The 20,314-nt window shown below is 44.4% G+C and overlaps 1 protein-coding gene across 1 annotated transcript in view; it reads left to right on the forward strand.

Annotated features, from left to right (window-relative positions):
* The first annotated feature begins 1,881 nt into the window (after positions 1–1,881).
* HSPA12A (heat shock protein family A (Hsp70) member 12A) overlaps positions 1,882–20,314 on the forward strand; it is a 60,247-nt gene continuing 41,814 nt past the window's right edge. Inside the window, exons 1-2 of the mRNA XM_057417382.1 lie at positions 1,882–2,073; positions 18,703–18,788. Of these exons, the coding sequence (XP_057273365.1) occupies positions 2,046–2,073; positions 18,703–18,788 (114 nt within the window). The 5' untranslated portion in view covers positions 1,882–2,045. The remainder of the gene's footprint in view (positions 2,074–18,702; positions 18,789–20,314) is intronic.

Genomic DNA, 20,314 nt, shown 5'->3' on the forward strand with positions numbered 1-20,314 from the left:
CCTTTGTTGCCTGGCGTGGAGGAGAAGGAAGAACAGGAAGCCACAATCCCATTGCACCCTCTCCTTGTGTTTTGGCAAGTGATCCCTGCGTTACTGAGTGTCTGCAAGGATATAATCTTACAGCCAATGTGAACGGCGGTGTGAGCTGCTGTTCCAACCACCCCTGCATGCTCCTTCTTTCTCAAGAGTTCAGAACATCCCTTTGTGCAGCTGGACTGGAGAGATGGAGAACTGAGTTCAGCTGTTCCCATGACCAGATAGTGGATTTCAGGAAGAGGTCACCTTGGAGTGTATGAAGGACTGGTGAAGGCGTTTGAGATGAGCTGGGTGTGTAGATGTGAAGCTGTTTACTGCTTTAATTTTAACTTTTGTGCCACACCTTCTGTCCTCAGAGGCAATAAATCAGAGAATCCCAGACTGGTTTGGGTTGGAAGGGACCTTAAAGCTCATTCAGTTCCAACCCCTGCCACAGGCAGGGACACCTTCCACTAGAGCAGCTTGCTCCAAGCCCCTGTGTCCAACCTGGCCTTGAACACTGCCAGGGATGGGGCAGCCACAGCTTCTCTGGGCACCCTGTGCCAGCGCCTCAGCACCCTCACAGGGAAGAGCTTCTGCCTAAGAGCTCATCTCAGTCTCCCCTCTGGCAGGTTAAAGCCATTCCCCTTGGCCTGTCCCTACAGGCCCTTGTCCAAAGCCCCTCTCCAGGTTTCCTGTAGCCCCTTTAGGCACTGGAGCTGCTCTCAGGTCTCCCCTTAAGTAGCCTTCTCCAGGCTGCCCCAGCCCAGCTCACTCAACCTGGCTCCAGAGCAGAGCTGCTCTACTCCTCTGATCATTTTTGTGGCCTCTGGACTTGCGCAAGCAGATCCATTGTGGCCCCCAGAGCTGAACTCACACAGAGCAGAGCTAATGCCAGCAGAGGAGGAAACCGAGGAGCAGCTAGATGGAGATGCTGAGTAAGTACCTGCAGTGTCCAGGCTTTTGCTTCAAAATTCTCCCATCCTCAGAGGTTTTACTGGGATCCTGCCTTGTGTGAGCCTCGGTGAGAGGATGCAGTTAAATTCTAGCTTGATTTTACATTGTGGAGAACGTCAGTGGCCTCCTGAGCCTTGGCGTTAGGAAGGACCTGATACTGTGCCTGCAGTTAGTGCCCTCATTCACTCCACCTGAACTGCTGGCAGTACTTTCAAACTGGGGGTGGATGCTGAGCCTGGAAAGGAAAGGAGAATTAGACCATGAAGCATGGGAAGAGAACAGGAGTGTTTTCTCTGGCTCTATGTTCATGGGAGTATACCAGCCTTATTTTTATGCTCGGGTTTGTAATTTCTTCTTGCTTAGTTTGGAAAACTCTTAATCAAGTGGCAATAGGGGCGTCTCTCTCCCAGGTCCTGGAGACAAGTTAATCATCTAAAAATCACTGGAAGTGAGAGGTTCTGGCCCTGGTGCCTCTGCAGAACCACACAGGAGAGTTAACTCCAAAAGCAAAGAAAAAGAGTCTTGTGCTGTGAAAGTTACCCAGGAATTCGTGATTTCGGTGGACCTGTTAATGATTTCTGACCGCTCAGGTTAGCTGGACCTGCACGCCCCTGACAGCAAACAGCCTCTATAACCTTTGCAGACAGCATCCTTGCTCTATCCCCATCAGAAGCCCTCTGCCCAGGTGGCGGAGGGGGTGCTCCTTTATAGCTGTCACCGTGAGGGGTTTTCCGCTTCAACAGCCGTGAAACCCGCATCTGGGGCTGGGCTGGGCTGGGCTGTGCCGCCCCTCGGAGCTCTCCCCCCCCCCCGCCCTCAGCAGCAGCCGCAGCCCCGGATCCCTTGTGCGGCTGCGGGGAGTGGCCGCGGCGGCTTCCCCTTGGCTCTGAGCACCGACCGCAGGAAGGCGCGGCTGGGGCGGGGAGGGGACGGAACGGAACGGGAGGAAGGAGCGGAGCCTCCCACTGGGGTGGGCAGCGCAACGCAGCTCCGCTCGGCTGCCGGCCCATGCCTCGGCGTGTGCAGTGAGCGCGGAGGGAGGGAGCCGCGGTGCGGCGGCGGGCGGACGGGCCATGTCGGAAGCGGAGAGCGGGGCCGCAGGTAAGGGGGAGCGGGGCCGGGTCCCCGCCGCAATGCGGGAGCGCTGCCGCCGGCGGGCGCGGCGCGGCACAGCACAGCCCGGCCCCGGCTTATCGGGGGAAATGATCTGGAGCAGGAGCCCCGTCTGGAGGAGGAGAGGGCGGGGAGGCGGCAGACAATGTCCCGGCGGCTGTGGCCGCACCAGGGGCAGGCAGCGCTCCAGTCCCGGGGAGGGGTTTCCACGCGGAGCTGCCGTGGTCCCTGGGGAGCCGGTGCAGCAGAGCGGGGGGGGGGATATAAGTGCAAAACAATGCGGCGGCATCGCTGAGCCGGGTGCCGGTGGGCGCAGCATCCTTCCCGGCCCCCTCCTCCCCGCCGGTCCGGGTCTTCCTTTCTCAGCAGCGGCCCGGGAGAGAAGGGGGAGGGCTGGAAATAAAGGCAGGCGCCCTTTCCAGCGAGTAGCCTGGTTGATGCACTGAGAAAGAGCGAGCTGGCAGCTCGGTGGGAGAGGCAGCGGTGTCTTAACATCCTGGCGCGGTCCCGGGGACCGGAGAGCTCCCGAGGAGGTGTAGGGATGGGATAAACCCCAGGGGTTCCGTTTTACCACTTTAGCGGGTCTGCGGGTCCCTGACTTTGCAAACTTGCTCTACGGGCTGAGACGCGCTGAATCTTCTTGTGGCTGGAACAAGGATTGTGTGGTTTTGGTCAATTTTTGTGGTTACACTGTGTCTGATAAAAATAACACAGCCTTTGCAGGACAGGGGTGGCCTCTCCTTGTGTGGGAAGGGAGCTGGGGGAGGGAAGAGGGTTCCTAGGATACAAACGATACGGGTGAATAACCCTAAGGGAAATGCAGGCTCGGCCCGATTTCATTCGATCTCTGCATCCCTTCAAACTCACTGTATGCTGCAAAGATTTAAGGAAACCTCAATACTGAGCCTGAGGTACTGGCAGTAATGTATGGAGAAACTTGAAAGGTTGACTTTATACAGATCATAGTGGGAATTGGGAACATTTTGAATAAGATAGCTTAGTTGCAGTGCGAGTGGAATAAAAGTAGCTATGTAAAAAACCCCAGAAAATGACACTTAGAAACTAGCTGTACCTCCAAGATGACTGGATTCCCTCCCTGCCCCTCCTAATCTAAATGCCCTCTCAGTGCTTCCTAAATAAAATCTCTAATGTCTGTTTGGTTTGAAGGAACCTGTAACAATGTACGAGCATGCAGCTGACAAAGGCAAGAGCAGACTGACAGATCCATTTGTCTTTTAGATGACAGAGTATCGTGTGTTTTGTTTTCTGCAAAGTGGCAAGGATGCAATAATGCAATGAAGTAACTTGTGACATAGGGAGATCTATGCAGGAAGGGTCATCTTAGAAGACAGAAGACTGTGTACTAAAGCAATGATTTGTTATGCCAGAAATCTTTACCTTCTTTCCACACTCTGGAATGCTGAAGCTGTCAGAGGAAAAAAAAGGCTTGGGGGGTAAAATGTGACTTAGTGAGTGTTGCTGTATTGACAGTATTGAAGCTGCAGTCACTTATTGCTGCATAGTACAATGTGCTGAGGAAATGTCTATATGTAAAATAGCCAAGCGTTGTATGCAGTGCCTGCCAATCACTTTTATAGCTGTGGTTAGCACAGCAATGCGGTATCTGCAGCTTGGGTAGTATGAGCCGGGATGAAACTGTTTGGACCCAGGAGCTGTGGCATGTAAAGCTTCTCATTATGCTGACTTTTGGCATTTTTAAAGCCATTGGCTCATAATTAGGCGATGCTGATTCATCTGACAAGTTTTGTTCTATGGTTCTGTCACCCTGTAAGCTTGCAGTGTGAATATTTAGTTCAGTGCCACTGGGACAGCAGTTGGTGTTCAACAGAGCTGCCCTGCTCTGTACCTGCAAGGTTTCCCTATTGCTGCAGTGAGGTCCCCAGAGGTCTGTTCTGTTCAGAGGCTGATTAAGCTCATGCATGTATGGTGCAAGGGGGCTTTATCCTAGTCTAGAGGGAGTGACTGGGACATAGCTCAGATACAACTCCCACTGGGAACTGGAAGAGGCTGCTGCAACCTCAGATGTCAGCTTAAGTTAGAGCAGCCTTTGGAAGCCAGGTCATTGCAGGGAGACCAGAATGCTGCCTCAGCTACAAAAAACCTTTTCCCTGCATGGAAATGTCAAGGCTTAGGACAAGTTTTGCTTTCTGACGGTGTCAGTGGTGTGATGTGAGTTGACTGGTGTCTCATCTTGTACTCTTCTCTGCTTTTTTTATTGGCTGTTGAGCTGACAAGACCTGCCATGGCCAACTTTGCCCACTTTCATGGGAATACTGGAATTTTTGAGGCCCCATCTGGACATCAGACCTGCTGTTATTAAGTCTGGATTAATTTCTTTTCTTTAAAAGCTGCAGTTTTGATCAAATACTTTAAGATTTCCAAGTCCTTATTCTTCTAGTCTGAATGATTTTTGCTGCTTTCTACTATGATTTCACCTGCTGTATGTATCATAGAATCATGGAATGGTTTAGGTTGGAAAGGACCTTGAGATCATCCAGTTCCAGCCCCCTGCCATGGGCAGGGACACCTCACCCTAGACCACGTCGATCAAGGCTCTGTCCAACCTGGCCTTGAACACTGCCAGGGATGGAGCATTTACCACTTATTTGGGCAACCTGTTCCAGTGCCTCACCACCCTCACAGCAAAGGGCTCCCTCCTTAGATCCAACCTGAACTTCCTCTGTTTAAGTTTGGGCCCATCACCCCTTGTCCTGTGGCTACAGTCCTTGATGAAGAATCCTTCTTTGGCATCCTTGTAGGCTCCCTTCATGGCACCAAATAACCACCGCTTTCTAAAAAACATGCTTTTTAGTTCTAAGAGTAACATCCAAAGGATCCCATCACCTCTGTTTTCTGTACCTGAATTGGTTCTGCCTTTTGATGGTGTGTCAGATGGGATTTCACAAGTATTGCACTTCAAAGAGCACATCTTTTACGGTTTTAGGAACTTCTCTCTGTGGCTGTTTTAGTCTGTAGAGATTGTGAAGGAGCAAATTGGCTTTTTTGAGGTATTTAACAAAGCTGCACTAATAAAACATACGGGAAAATGTGAAAGGACTAAAAATCAGTGCATTCAAATGATGGTACTTTTGAGTCATGACCTTGATCAAGTATGACACAACATGACCTTTGGGGGGGGGGGGGGGGGGGGGGGGGGGTGTGTTGGATCTACTCCTTTTCTATTTTATAAGTGACTTAAATGCTGATGTTTTCCATATGCAGCTTACTGAAATGTGTCTATCCATAAATGACTTCAGTTGCTTACTTGTTCAGTTTCTGTACATCACTTGTCACTAAACAGCCTTGCTAGTTGAAAACAGAACTGGGGGAAGCTCCAGGCTGCATGACTATTACACAGGCACTATTTGTGCACTGGTGAGAGGTACCAGGAGGACTTGGAATCTGTTTCAGGAACGAGCCCTGAAGTCCACTGGTTGTGGTTGCAAATGATACACTCGCTTCACAGATGTTTTACTGGAGAGTGTGCAGCTGCTTGGTGATGTAAGGTCACAGATGTTGGGGTTGTACTGAGAGAACGCTGCTGCCAAGTGTGAACCTCAGCCATCTGAGATGCCTGTGACATACCTGCGGACTTCATCTTCTTTACTGTGACAAGTGACCCAATGGCTCCTAGGTCATTGAATTGAAACTGCCTCTTTCTTCTCAGTGACCGGGCACATTTTTGAACATTCCATAGCTCTCATTACTGAAAATATGTCAGCTATGGCCCATGTGTTGTGCCGTTAAGAAACACAGTGACATGCATTTAAAATAAGCAAATGCAAGTTTTACATTTTTGCTATAATTCCTAATAAAGCAGTGACTTTGCAGTGTTTGCAAATTAGGATGGTGAGCTGTGTAAGTAATCAGTATTAACACAGGAAATTCCTTCAAAGTCTGTCTTGGAGAAAGGTTTTCATATAAATGAAAAGGAAGATGCAGTCAGTTCTAATAAAGTAAGCAAATAAATAAACTCCAGTACTCAGAATGTGGAGGCCAGCATTCAGGAGAGAAAGCCTTTGTTCTTTCTGAAGGTCTTGACTGAATGTCCTTACTCAGGACTGCATCAGGGTGTGTCAAGGACATCAGAGGGCAGCTTCAGGGTGCTCCAGCCTCAGCATGCTGCTGTGCTGTGGTTGTGTGTGAGAGTCAATTGGTGCTCACTGGCCCAGATCAGTAGCGCTGTTGTGATTGATTTGCAGGGCTGTGGGCACACAGATCACTTCTAAAGGCATCTTCATTTACCAGCACAGGAGACCTGGAGAGGGTTTTTCTTTGAGCTGTTTCTTCTGTCAGTAGTTCCTCAGTGCCTGAATCCACCCTCTCACTGTGCTCTGCAGATCCAGTTTCTGAGGTGCATTGAGGGAGATTTCTAGTAATTGTTACCAGTTGGATTCAAAAGAAGCATGTATGTGAATGGAGTTTTGTAACAGCAATTTCTTGTCATTTGAAGGACTTCATTCACTTATTCCCTGAAGAAAAACTGCCTCTATTGGAGGAACCTATCCAACCTACACTTAGTTTCCTTGGGGAAAGAGGCAGAAAGAAATTATTCTCCTTAGGCTACTTCCTTCTCAAACAGGGAATAATCTGGGAACACTGCTTTGATTTGTCCATTTCTGAATACATCTTTCATTTTAGTGCTGCTCAGGTCCAATTTCTAGGGTTGAAGCAGTTTGTCTGAAAGGGTTTCACAGTTCTGATCGCTCCGTGCCCACCCATCCCACACAGCCTTTCCTTGTGAGGCTCTGTGTTTGTAGTCACTCTTTTCTTTTTGAGGTCTGAAGAGTGAGTATTTGTGTGTCTTTTTCCTTGTTACACCAATTGGGCTATTTTTCTGTGTTAGCAGATAATAACAGCATTAAAATCACTGTTTTCTTTAGCACATCGTTGTTTGGGAAATGCATTACAGTGGCGACTTGGCCTTGGGGATTTCATCATCTTTTGAGGACTCTTCATGCTTTTTCCACGCTTAAAGATCAAAATACCTGTGGTTATAGTAGGCTGACTGGCAACTAGCCCCATTCCCTGGTGCCAAACAGATCCAGCAAATTTAACATCTCTTTCTCAAGTTTCCATGGATACCTTAGTAGAGCACACGCTGCAATCCAAGCAGCAGGGCATGTGGTTTACAAAAGCTTTCAGTATTGTCATTATGGAAATGCTGCTTTCAAATATCAACCTTTTGCAGTAGCCCTCTTGCTTACTCAGCTATGGTCCTATTATGGTTTTAGCCTTAGGAACTCCTTTGCAGGCTGTACCATTGCTTCTCACTGTGACAGTGAACCGTTCCAGCTAGTTTTCTGCCTGGTCAGTGCTGGTCTCTGGGTGATGTCTATGCACAGTCTTGGTGCTTGAATGTAAGCCTGAGGAGTGCTAGTGTAAAAACCTCTGGAAATGGCTTTGGGTCTATGATTGCATGATTCTGTCATCTGCTCTACAAATCCTAAACATGTACTTCTGTCCATGGCTTCTTTCCTCATGAGGTCTGTGATTTGCTCTACAAATCCTAAACATGTACATGGCCACGGCTTCTCTCCTCATAAGGTATTTTTGTCTAAGCCTGATAACTGATCTGTTTTTAAGACTGTAAAATAAAAAGAATGAAGACATACAAACTTACTTTTGATTTAGCTATAAAGTGTCCCTCAGAAGCTCAATCAATAGCCATAGACTGTGGATTCACACATGACTTTGCTAATGAATTATCAAACGTACCAGTGTTTACAGGTTTGCAACAGCTATTATTCTCTTTATTTTCCCATCTTCGAACAAAATCCAGTTACACTGCCAGGAAGAATATCAAGGGATTTATGTATCGTATCGCTCATGCTGACTACTGTGAGCAGTAATGGTTATTCTAGTTTGGCTATTCTATTTACCCTGTCTTTCTCTCTTTGTTGGTTTTTTTTCTGGGGGGGAGGAGTGAGGTTTGTTTTCTCTTATCAAGACTACAAATGTGTGAATCATGTTTAGCATTCCTGAAGACTGTCAAAATGAAGAAGACAAATATTTTGGAGTGTTTCTTCCAATTCATGCTTTAAGAAAAAGGAGTCGCTGCATTCATCCAGCTTGATGCATTGGGAGATACTTCACGAATCTGGGAATGCTTGATAACTAAATAACTTTTATGCCATCTAAGTTAACAAAGACCCCCCCAAAGTGTTCTTATTCCTGTGTGCTGGACACACAGTCTGGAAAAGCTGAACAATAATTCTTGGTCAGTCTTCTGAGTAATATTCCTTTGAATGTCTTGATCTAGAAGGGTAAATCTAGGATTGCATCTAGGATTTACATCTAGGATACAATTGCATCTTAAGATGGTTCTTAAATAGAAACTTGCAGTAAATCAGGGATTTCATAATTGTAATATTTTGATCTTAAGAAGAAAAAACTCAGCCTCCCAGCCCCCCCTCAGCTGGTAAATGGTGCTCTTTCTCCAAAGAAAGCGATTAGCATCACAAATGTTTTATGAGTGTGGTCCTGCGAATTGGAGCATAATCTTATTAGTGCCGTTCCTGACAACCTTGCAGTGAACCAAGTCGATGGTGACAGACATGATGGAGAAACAGCAGGAAACCTTTTCTGGGAAAGTATCTTTTCACAGAACCTAGGTTCTGTACATCTGGGTTTTGTTTTCTGTTCTTTATGTCCTTCTGTTTGGAAGGAAGGAGGGGGGAGATGGGGCATATAGGAAAATAGTGCTTGCACAGAGGCAAATAGTGCAAGGGAGCCTGAAGGAAGCAAGTTCATACAAGAGCTTGTTGAAGGAAGAGAAGGTTAGTTGATGCATATGATGGTGTCTGTTACAGAACTGTATCTGTGGAACATTTAGAAAGATCCTGGAGAGCTGTCTCCTACCACTGTGAACTGCAGAATCTGTTGTTAGCCCATCTTTATCACAGTATGCAGCCTGCCCTCTCCCACGTGTAAACCGGGATCAGTTTTGTCTCTCCTGGCAGTACTATATGGGTGTGGGTGGAAGAGCTGGAATCTAGGAAGAGAGAGATCCCAGGCGCTGCTGTTGAGTTCCTCAAACTCAGGCTCTGGGGTGTGAGCCGGTTCTGAGCACGTTGGAACCATATCAGGACTGAAAGGGAAGAGAGAGCTGACTGATCTCAAAAGCTGGAAAGCTCTTGGGTCATTTGAGGTGGAGCTGTATTTAAGAGGCCTTGGGTGATATGGTTTGGTGTGAAGTCTCCCTGCCCATGGCAGGGGGGTTGGAACTGGATGATCTTAAGGTCCTTTCCAACCCTAACTATTCTATGATTCTATGAATGGGCTTGAGTTTAAGGCGGCTTTAGGGTCAGATTTAGGGAGCTGGCTGTGGCTTTACAGATCCAGTGTGCATGGAATTGTGATAGTCCTGATCCAGTCCAGCTTATCAAGTATTAGTGAGGCCAGACCAGATCTAGGTAAAATAGTTTAGCCAATGTCCTGTCAAACAGAAAAGTGAACATAACCCATGTGGCATTTTCAAAAGGTTATTGCGAGTTCTTGTGTGTTTCTTTCATCTTAAGTTCACAGAAAATGGGTAGTGGCTTTTGTTTGGTGAAGTGAAGGAAGATATTATCCACAAAGCGAGGGATGGGATGAGCCTGTGGTGGTTTTTTGATGCGCTTAAACAATGATGTTAAAAACTTACATTATCTTAGAAAGCTTGATAGCATGGTGGAAAAGTAATTCTTCCAGTCAAACTGTAATCATGATGGGAGGCGATATAAAAGCTGTAATGAAAAAGGTCAAAGGTGTAATGAGAAGTATGTCTTATTTTTAGAGTTTTATCCAAAGAATTGGGAGGTTTTTTTCTACTTAGGAAATCACTGGGCTTTAATTGGTACCAGTGCAATGAATACCAGCTCTTTGGGTGACCGATTATTATGGCAGGGTATCAGGAAACTTGGATTTGTATCAGAGATGAGCAGTGGCTGTATTCATAGAAGGGAAGTGCACTGCAGTCCTCAGCAACCCAGCTGAATGCCTACTGGCATTTTAAAACAAAGAACTCTGATTCCATTGATGGTAATAACAGTGGTGGCATTGGTTTCAGTAGAAACAGAAAGTTCTTACTTCTGATATGAAATACGGGATCTTTTTATTAAGCATAAGAATACTTTGTTTCTTGCATTTGCTTCTCTTCTTTTTTGTTGTTCTATAATTGTTTTCAAAGGCCATCTTTGTCTTTACAGTAAAACGCTCGAGGTTGTCATGTTACATTTGGAAGCTGTGACATTTTGTGCTTAATGCAAAGCAAAATCTTGGCCATAGGAAAAGTTGAATAAGGTTTTCTTCCTCAACACAGCAGTTACCAGCTAATAGCACCATGGTACACCCTTCTTTTCCTGTTGTGCAACATCATTAGGAGCCTTTGCTTGAGGCAAAACGTAATTATTGGTGCTCAAAATGATAGACAGTGTTTTGAATGAAAAATGATGTTTTTGATTTCATTTTTTTATTACCTGGTGGCCACCCTATACCCGTATTTGACTTAGGAGATCTTTTTAATTTTTAAATCCAGAGATAGTACCTGAAAGGAAAATGAAGAATTTGGCTAAGTTTTTGGTATGACCAACAACCTGACTGAGATCCTGGCTACATGGAACAGTCACTCTTTCCAGCTGATGGATGGCTGGGAATTCCAGAAGAATAGCCATCAGATATGTGCAAGTGTTTGATATCTGAAAATGATCTGCATGTACACAGTACATTGAGTTTACTTGGATTTATTGGAGCCATAAGGATCATCTACAATAGTGACATTTTTCGTAGATCTAATGCATCCTGGCTTACTCTGTGCATCTGGCTCATCAACCCACATACAACTGAGAGGCTGAACTGACTTGGCATATGGAACAGTGGATATGCACTATGCAACTCAAAAAGTGTGATTGCAGCTTTCCTTTTGAGGCAGGGAGGTATACCACAGGCATTCTTAGATGGAAGTTGGAGAGCCTGGAAAAGGATGGGGTATCCAGGTCTTCCCAGTGGGTCCTCAAGCTCAGCCAGAGGCTCAGATCTGTACAACGCATGGAATTTATTGCATTGTACGCTATGGATTGGAAAAAGGACTTTTTATTGTGAAAGCACTACTTCAAATTCTCAACATATCATCTGAAATAGTGTGGATGATTCAGAAAATTGTGATTTGATTAGCAGGTATTGGGTTTGGGGCCACTCTGGCAGGATAGAAGTAGAAATTAACTTAAAAATACATTGACTGGGATATAAATCCATGCTAATGTTTGGACATGTTTCTACAGAGAGATGATATCATAATGATGCTACCGATTTTCTGCTTTGCAAAACAGCTGTAGGAGATCCAGACCATGATGAGTCCCTTTCACCATCGCTTGGAAGTGAGGTCTGGAAGGTTCAGGAAGCACGATTCTGTCCTGGCCAAGCCTTCTCTTCTTTTGACATGACTCTAAAGTACTGCAGAACGTGCCTGAAAAGGTCCATGTTTGGTTTCCTGATGGCAGACTTAGGGCTTGATACCTTATTTCTTCTTTTCCATTCGCTAAACTAGTGACATGAAACATAGTCAGAAAATACCCCCCTTTCCTAATGTGACTGCATGTCTGTTTTATGCTGCTCCACAGCATACCCTGCACCTGGAATTCCTGCTTTTACCTGTCTTGTTAAATCCTTACTTAAAGGCAATACACACTTCAGCTTAATCTGTTGTCTACATTACTTGGGTTACAGGGAACCTTCTGTTAGCAGAGAATCCACTGCTATGGTGTGCTGCTTTGCTATTGAAATGAACAATCCATAGGATATGTACAGAATACCTATAGGTTGGAAGGGACCTCAGAGATCATCTGGACCAGCCTTTCTAGGCAAAGCATGACCTAGACTGGATGTCCCAGCACCCTGTCCAGCTGAATCTTAAGATTATCCAACTCCAGGGAATCCACAACTTCCCTGAGGACATTATTCCAATGGCTGATTGTTCTCATTGTGAAGGATTTTTCTCTTGTGTGGAACCAGAATCTCTCTAGGAATAACTTTGTGCCCATTGTCTCTCATCTTTTCTGTGTGATTCCTTACAAAAAAGGAGTCTCCATCTTCTTTATAACCGTCCTTTAAATGCTAAATAAGGTCTTCCCTGAGCCTTCTTTTCTCTAGGCTGAACAACCCCAGTTCTCTCAGCCTTTCCCTGTATTTGGATCATCTTTGTGGCCCTTCTCTGGACCCTCTTCATCCTGTTCACATCTTTTTTGTACAGCAGGGAACAAAACTGAACATGGTATTGCAGGTGTGGCCTGACAAGTACTGAGTAGAGTGGGAAAAGCTAAAAAGAAGTGTTGGCTTTCCTAATATGTGAAGCAGCAAATTTTGCTGATGCGCAGTGTAGTTGAATTATTTAATGTTAAATACTTCATAAAAACTGAATTTGATAGAGAAGAGAATATCTTGTATAGTTCCTGAAGGAATTTTTTTGTTTTAATACCACCTTAGTGACTTGTGACTGTGAGGTTTAGCAGGCATCTTTCCTACGTCTGACTATCTGGGACTGTAGTGGTCCATGGCTGATACTTTCAATGGTTTGGTAAAACTTAACTTATCCAGTCTCCCAAATAGGAACAGGGACTCCCAGATACTCAGAATAGAATATTATATTCAGATACCAGCTACCATTAACTGATCTTTCTAATTAAATGGCAAGCCTGGTCCTGCTCTCTAGGTCTATTAGAAAATAGGATTTATCTGTGAAATGATCACCCGGTGTCATTGAAGTGCGTGTAAATGCTCTGGACTTTGCTTCTACTCTGTATTCTGTGACACTTAAAGGTTAATCCTTCATTTCATTTTGTTGTCAGCTCTGTCGTATGTTGTCGACATCTCGAACGTGGCTGATCATTTACTGAAAAACAGGAAAAGTTGAACTGATTAGCTATTGCAGGAAGCCACAGGAAATACACTCTTGCATGTGTTTAGATTAAAAGAAAGAAGCGTGTAAATTAAATCTGCCAAAGCAGCAATTGCAGCTAATATGATAATGGACATGATTCAGTATTAATACAGTATCTCCTGATTTCATAAGTTTACCCATTCTGTGTGCAGTTCTGGGTGTCCTTAACATAAGAAGGACATGGAGCTGTTGGAGCAAGTCCAGAGAAGGGCCACGAGGATGATCAGGGGACTGGAGCACCTCCCGTATGAAGACAGGCTGAGAAAGTTGGGGCTGTTCAGCCTGGAGAAGAGAAGGCTGCATGGAGACCTCATAGCAGCCTTCCAGTATCTGAAGGGGGGCCTATAGGGATGCTGGGGAGAATCACAGAATCACAGAATCCTAAGGGTTGGAAGAGACCTCAAAAGATCATCTAGTCCAACCCTCCTACAAGAGCAGGGCAACCTAGAGTACATCACACAGGAACTTGTCCAGGCGGGCCTTGAATATCTCCAACGTAGAGGGACTCTTCATTAGGGACTGTAGTGATAGGATAAGGGGCAATGGGTTAAAACTTTAACAGGGGAAGTTTAGATTGGATATAAGGAGGAAATTCTTTCCTGTTAGGGTGGTGAGGCACTGGAATGGGTTGCCCAGGGAGGTTGTGAATGCTCCATCCCTGGTGGTGTTCAAGGCCAGGTTGGACAGAGCCTTGGGTGATATGGGTTAGTGTGAGGTGTCCCTGCCCATGGCAGGGGGTTGAAACTAGATGATCTTAAGTTCCTTTCTAACCCATCCCATTCTATGATTCTATGATTGTTAATTGCAAATCAAATAGGAGCCTTTGAATAGAATAAAGGAAATAAAATGGTGAAAATGGAAGTCTTCTCTATTTTGTCTGTCACCTCATAAATGCACGAGACGTTCTTTGGCAGTTGCTTGGGTTAGGACTAAAGTCAGAAACTGTAAGGATGTAGTCAAATTCATTCTATGACTTATCCAACCCCCTGATATAGTCATATCTCAGGTTAATGTTTATTTTTTTCTATAATTAACTTAAAGAGATTTTACTCAGTATTTAGAAAAATATTATTTTAAATATTGGTGTAAGTGCTTGAAGACTCACTTTAATTTGGATTCCAAGTCAGATTCCTCCATTTATTTTGATGGGCAAGTTGTCAAGAGTTAAACGTTTATTTAGCTCATGCTGTTTAGCTGTATGTTTTCTTATAGTGTGTAGTTTGACACAGAGATCCTTGGTAAACGTGGGAGATAAAGCTGGAACTTGAGCTATGTGGAACCCTACTTGTGTTCTTTCATTACAGAAGCCTTAGTAAGTCATCTTGCCTTTAAGAACTGTTCCAAATGCCATGATACTATCCAGGACATCTTTTTAAATTACAAAGAGGAATTCACTTATAAAGGCTAAGGATGCCTTCTTTTTGTTGCATGATTGCGAATCAGGTTCCCTGCAATCCTTTTCCTGTTCTCTGGCTTGAAGAAGATGCTTCTTTTTCTTGCAGATCAACCAATCACAGCCCTTTAGAGATAGATAAGGGATTTTTAAATATCCTGGAAAATCCAGGCATTTGCCACTCTTCAGAACCATGATGTAAAAATTGTGACACAGGCACGTTTTTTCCCCCAAGCAAACATTAGCTCAATGAAATAGTAAAGCTCCCACACGGAAAAGAATACCTTTCAGTTCAGATAGGTTAGATGGCATAATGTTACAGATTTCCTGATTTCAGAGGGGGCCTACAGGAATGCTGGAGAGGGGCTTTTTAAAGGGGCACATATTGATGGGCCAAGGGGAATGGCTATAACCTGCCAGAGGGGAGACTGAGATGAGCTCTTAGGCAGAAGCTCTTCCCTGTGAGGGTGCTGAGGCGCTGGCACAGGGTGCCCAGAGAAGCTGTGGCTGCCCCATCCCTGGCAGTGTTCAAGGCCAGGTTGGACACAGGGGCTTGGAGCAAGCTGCTCTATGGAAGGTGTCCCTGCCTGTGGCAGGGGTTGGAACTGGATGAGCTTTAAGGTTCTTTCCAACCCAAACCATTCCATGATTCTATGATTTACTTTTGACAACTGGTTCACTATTTCTTAGAAGAACTCTTGGAATTAAACCCAGGGTGACCTGGATTGCAAGCCATTTTCTGTAGATATAAATTCACTCTGGTGAATGACTCTTTAACTTCCCAGTATTCTGAGCTGCACTTATTTATTAGCTCTGCAAACTCTCTGGTAGTGTCAGGACCTCTTTTAACAGCTGAGGTAGGATATAACAATTACAGGTGCCCCAGTTACCACACATGATTAGTTGGGAGTCTCATTAAATCAGTCGCAGTGTAATGCAACTGCTGCTTAAGCCAACATGAGAAGAGCTCTACCGAACCCCTGGACCACTATATTTGGGTTAAAATCTTCACTTGCTGCTTTAGAGGTTGTAGAATTGTCTTCCATAATTTTCCTCTCCTGAGCCAACAAAGGTCTAGGCTGGCTGCATGTAGGATGTGCTGTAGAATTCCTTTGTTTAGCAGCATATTTGCAGGAGCTGCAGTGAGCACACTGCAGATGGTTATGGGTTTGGAAGGGTTTCTTTTCCCTGTGGTAAAAATACTGATATATGGCCAAGAGCTTAAGCTTCCATCAGAGTTGGGCAGTTAATGAGAAATAGGAAAAGTTAGCCCTTCCACAAATCCAACCTTTATCCATAAGTTCTTGAGAAGAAACTGAAACTGGAAAGGACAATTTACCTTTAAGATTTTTCACTAAAATGTCTGTTTTCTGTTTCAAGTGATGTTTTCTATGGGTAGCTAAAGATCTCTAAACCCTGCTTCCCATTTTTGTATCCATTAGCAAATATTTTTATACCCGTGGATACAGTGAGCATCCGTGTATAAATTTTTACACCTCTGGATTATCACAAGTTGATTGGGTTGAACGAATTCTTGATAGAACACCATCTAAGTTAGCACAGTTTCATTGGCTAAAGAGGAATATGGCACTGCTTATTGGATCACTGCTCTCTGAGAGACAGAAAGATGTGTATACTGTCACACGGGATTTTCTGAGCTGCATATAGAGCTATAAATAACTTCTTGAGGTACACCCAGGCTAATAACTGAAGGCAGGCTGGGAAATAGATTGCTGAAACCTGAGTGCTGAAACAGGTAACGAAAAGAATTCAAAGAGAAACACTGAAAACACATAGATAGTGGTCTGATAGCTACATTTTTGTGCTGCAAAGCGTGTATCCTCAGTGGGCAATATGTACCAGTATCCAAAGATGTTGAGTCAGTACTGCAGTGTCCTGATCTGCTTAGGAAGTATTGGTTTAGGTCCAGTCACGAACAGCAGCAGGATGCAGGGAACATGTTTTGTCACTAATTCCCTTTTTTTCCCCAGTGCTAAAATGTTGCTCTTCAATTCTACCAAAAAAGGCAATGTTGATGGTACAAAAGTAATGTTTTGAAAAGAGAAAGAAATGGCACAAAGGGGGCTGATAACAGCATCTGAGGCTGATAGCAGCATCTGATCCAAATGTGTCTTAATGTACCAAGCAGATTCTGTGCTTGTCACATTTGGCCTGTGGGTTTTTGTACTTCACCATCAGAGCAGTAACATAACATGTTCTTGAAGAACTTGTGTGGGAAATGAGAGTATTTGACTTCTGCAAATGCTTCTGAAGATCAGGCTGAACACGCGTATTATGACTTGAACACAAGTAATTGTCGTAAGAGCAACATTAAGAATCGGAGGAGGATTTTTTTCTCCTCTGGGCAGATTATCCCATAGTTGCCTACTGCAGTTTTTGCATCTTCCCTAGGAAAGAACACATACATGATTACTAGGAACAATAGGATTCTTCACTGAGTAGTTAAAGGGTCTTTTCTTGGAGAGCAGTTCCTGTGTCTTCTGAGGATAATGTCCTGACTTGTCAGTCATGTCTAGGAGTTGCATGCTATGAATAAATATACATTTTATTGTGTGATACATCCAAGCAGATGCTAAAAATATGTTGAGATGTATTGCTTAATATTTGTTGTTGTTATTAAGTCTCTAAAGAGACTTGCTAAGTAACTGCTTCACATCTAATTCGCTTGCATTGTTGAGGTGGGATTTTGACCCTGGCCGGACCCCAGGTGCCCACCAAAGCCGCTATGTCATTGCTCTTGTCAGCTGAACAGAGAGAGAAAATATAATGAAAGGCTCTTGGATCAAGATAAGGGCAGGGAGAGACACTCACCAGCTACTGTCACAGGCAAAACAGACTTGACTTGGGGAAATGGGCCAATTTGATTTCTTACCCATCAAATCAGAGCAGGGTAATGAGAAATAAAACCAGATCTTAAAAACACCTCCTCCCCACCCCTCCCTTCTTCCCACGCTTAATTTTACTCCCAAATTCTCAACTTCCTCCCTCCCAGCGGTGCAGGGGGACAGGGAATGGGGGTTGTGTCAGTTCATCACACGCTTCCTCTGCTCCAGCGTGGGGTCCCTCCCACTGGAGGCAGCCTCCCTTGGGCATCCCCCTGCACTAGCGTGGGGTCATCTCCAGGCTGCAGTGCATCTGCTCCACTGTGGACCTTCATGGACTGCAGGGGCACAACCTGCCTCACCATGGACCACAGGTGCCTGGAGCATCTCCTCCCGTCCTTCTACACTGACCTTCGTATCTGCAGGGCTGTTTCTCTCATATGTTCTCCCTTCTCCCTCTGGCTGCAGTAGCTGGGTCATTTCCCCCTCCCAGTGTCATCCCAGAGATGCTACCACTCTGATGGGCTTGACCTTGGTCTGTCTTGGAGCCAGCTGGCACTGGCTCTATTGAACATGAGATATGAGCACGGACAGGGTGTGTGGTACCTTTTCTACATTCCATTTTGAGACACTATTGCAGTCTCTACAAAATAACATGTTATAAATAAATCCACCTGACTCATCAGGTTTTGATTATTTTAATGAGCCATTTCCCTTTCTATCATCAATGGGGTAAATACAAGAAGGAAAAATACAGATAATGCATTATGGTATTTGTCACTCGTTTGGTATGTTCCTTTAAATGAAATTTCAGTATTGTAATGGAGGGTACAAATATTTCTTTGATGGTTTGTTACTAATACTTTCCTTTTTCCCAGCTGGATTGTGTCCTGCAGTAATATTAACAGCTGCAAGATGTTTCAGTGCAGAGTGCATTGAGGAATAAAACCAGGCAGTACTGGGAAAGTTTCAGAATAAAGGTTCATGGTGGAATAGTTGAAATCTGCTCTTACTGCATTGTCAAATTGATACCAACTCCTCTTTTGCTCTTAAAATGAGTCTGTCCTTTTTGATCTCTCCACTTGTGTTTAGTTTCTGCATTCATACATTGAAATCTGAGGCCATCAATATGAGTGGACGGTGTTCAAGCTGCTTGTATTAACTATGACTTCTGACTAGGTTTAGAAAGACTTAACTTACGTGGGAATGTAATAGGCAAAAGAATGGAAGTAAGTCGTGAAGGTCAGACAAACGTTTTAAAACCAAACCTGCAGTTCTTGTGTCATCGTATATTGTAAAGGTATAAATATATATTTTACATGGCTGCTGTGGAATTTACTTTCTTTTGAGCGGATTTGTTACAGCAAGGAGAGTGTAGCAGTAAACAACTGTTCTATCCTACTCATTCTGCTTACTGACACTGAGGAATCTTGCTTTCCTTTCAGATGCAGTTTCCACATCTGCTTACTCATCACCAGCCAAAAGTTTAGGAGACCCTGGAATCACACCACTGTCTCCATCACATATTGTGGTAAGAAATGCACTCTTAACATATACTGTATGTTGTCATTACTTTTCCCTGTGTATTTAGTGGGACATAATTTCTTTAGAAAGCTGTTTTTTCCTCACTTAGAGATCCCTTTTATGCTTCCCATAGTCTTAAGTGAAATTTTGGTCACGCTGGGATTGTTGACGGAGCTGTCATTCATTTCATTGGGGCCCTGATTTTGCTTTACTTTTGTCTACTTGCTGAGCTGATAGATGTGCTCCTGTATGTTTTTGTATTGAACAAGAGGGCTTCTTGATCCTCAGGGTTCCCAAGTTCTGTCTCTGTCTGCCACTGGTTTGTTTAGGCAGACCCTGAAATGTCTCATTCTGTTCATTAAAAAAATAAGGATATAAATGATGCTCAGCAGTAAAATCCAACTTCCCAGAGAATCTCTTCCAAAATACATATACATATATATATATATATATATAGAGAGAGAGAGAGAGAGAGAGAAAGAGAGGAGATCAAAATAGAACTGGTTTAATTCCTTAAAGAAAAACTTCTAGAAGCAAACAAATGTCCCATAAAAGTAGTGTTTTAATCTCTTGCACATCATGCTCATTTGGTTGATAAACTCCCATTTAAACTAGGTCCCATCTGTTTTTTAAGGTCATCTGCATCATCTGTAACACAGTATATGCATGGTGTATTTCTTGATATTGCAAAAGGCCATGTTCAGAACACATTGCTACCCTTACCAGATTTTTTCCTTAGATTTTTAAATCAGGAGCTGTGCAACATTCCTCTTCAGGGTTTCCAGAGTGCACTCTCATAAATATTTGCTTTTATTCCTTTCTTTCTTCATATACTCGATAACTTATTCCCTTTTTCTTCTGTCATAGTGATGAATTTTATATCCTCTTTCAGTTAGTCTCCTTAAACTCTTAAGTTTAAGACATATAAAGCTTAAGGAAGACACATAAAAAGCAGGTTGCCCTATTTGAAAAGCTGTGTTAGGAGGACCCAAACAAGTCTTTCATTGTTTCAGGCCAAACCTTATTACTCTTTTTTCTGCATTTTAAGTAGCAGGCCTATGGGATGATCTTGGAAAATGTAGGGGTACAATAGAAAGGTGTTGGAAGTAGCAGGCATGGAGATAATGGTGATACAGGAGGAAGATCATAGAACCCCAGACTGGTTTGTGTTGGAAGGGACCTTAAAGCTCATCCAGTTCCAACCCCTGCCACAGGCAGGGACACCTTCCACTGGAGCAGCTTGCTCCAAGCCCCTGTGTCCAACCTGGCCTTGAACACTGCCAGGGATGGGGCAGCCACAGCTTCTCTGGGCACCCTGTGCCAGCGCCTCAGCACCCTCACAGGGAAGAGCTTCTGCCTAAGAGCTCATCTCAGTCTCCCCTCTGGCAGGTTAAAGCCATTCCTCTTGTCCTACCACTACATGCCCCTTTAGAAAGTCCCTCTCCAGGTTTCCTGTAGGCTCCGTTTAGGCCCTGGAAGATGCTGGAACACTGCTCATAGAATGAGGACATTTGGCAGATCCTCTGTAAAGGA

This window comes from Pezoporus wallicus, unplaced genomic scaffold (assembly GCF_028554395.1).
Source record: "Pezoporus wallicus isolate ANWC-B61680 ecotype Strahan unplaced genomic scaffold, APGP_CSIRO_Pwel_v1 contig_8188, whole genome shotgun sequence".
Taxonomy (NCBI): domain Eukaryota; kingdom Metazoa; phylum Chordata; class Aves; order Psittaciformes; family Psittacidae; genus Pezoporus; species Pezoporus wallicus.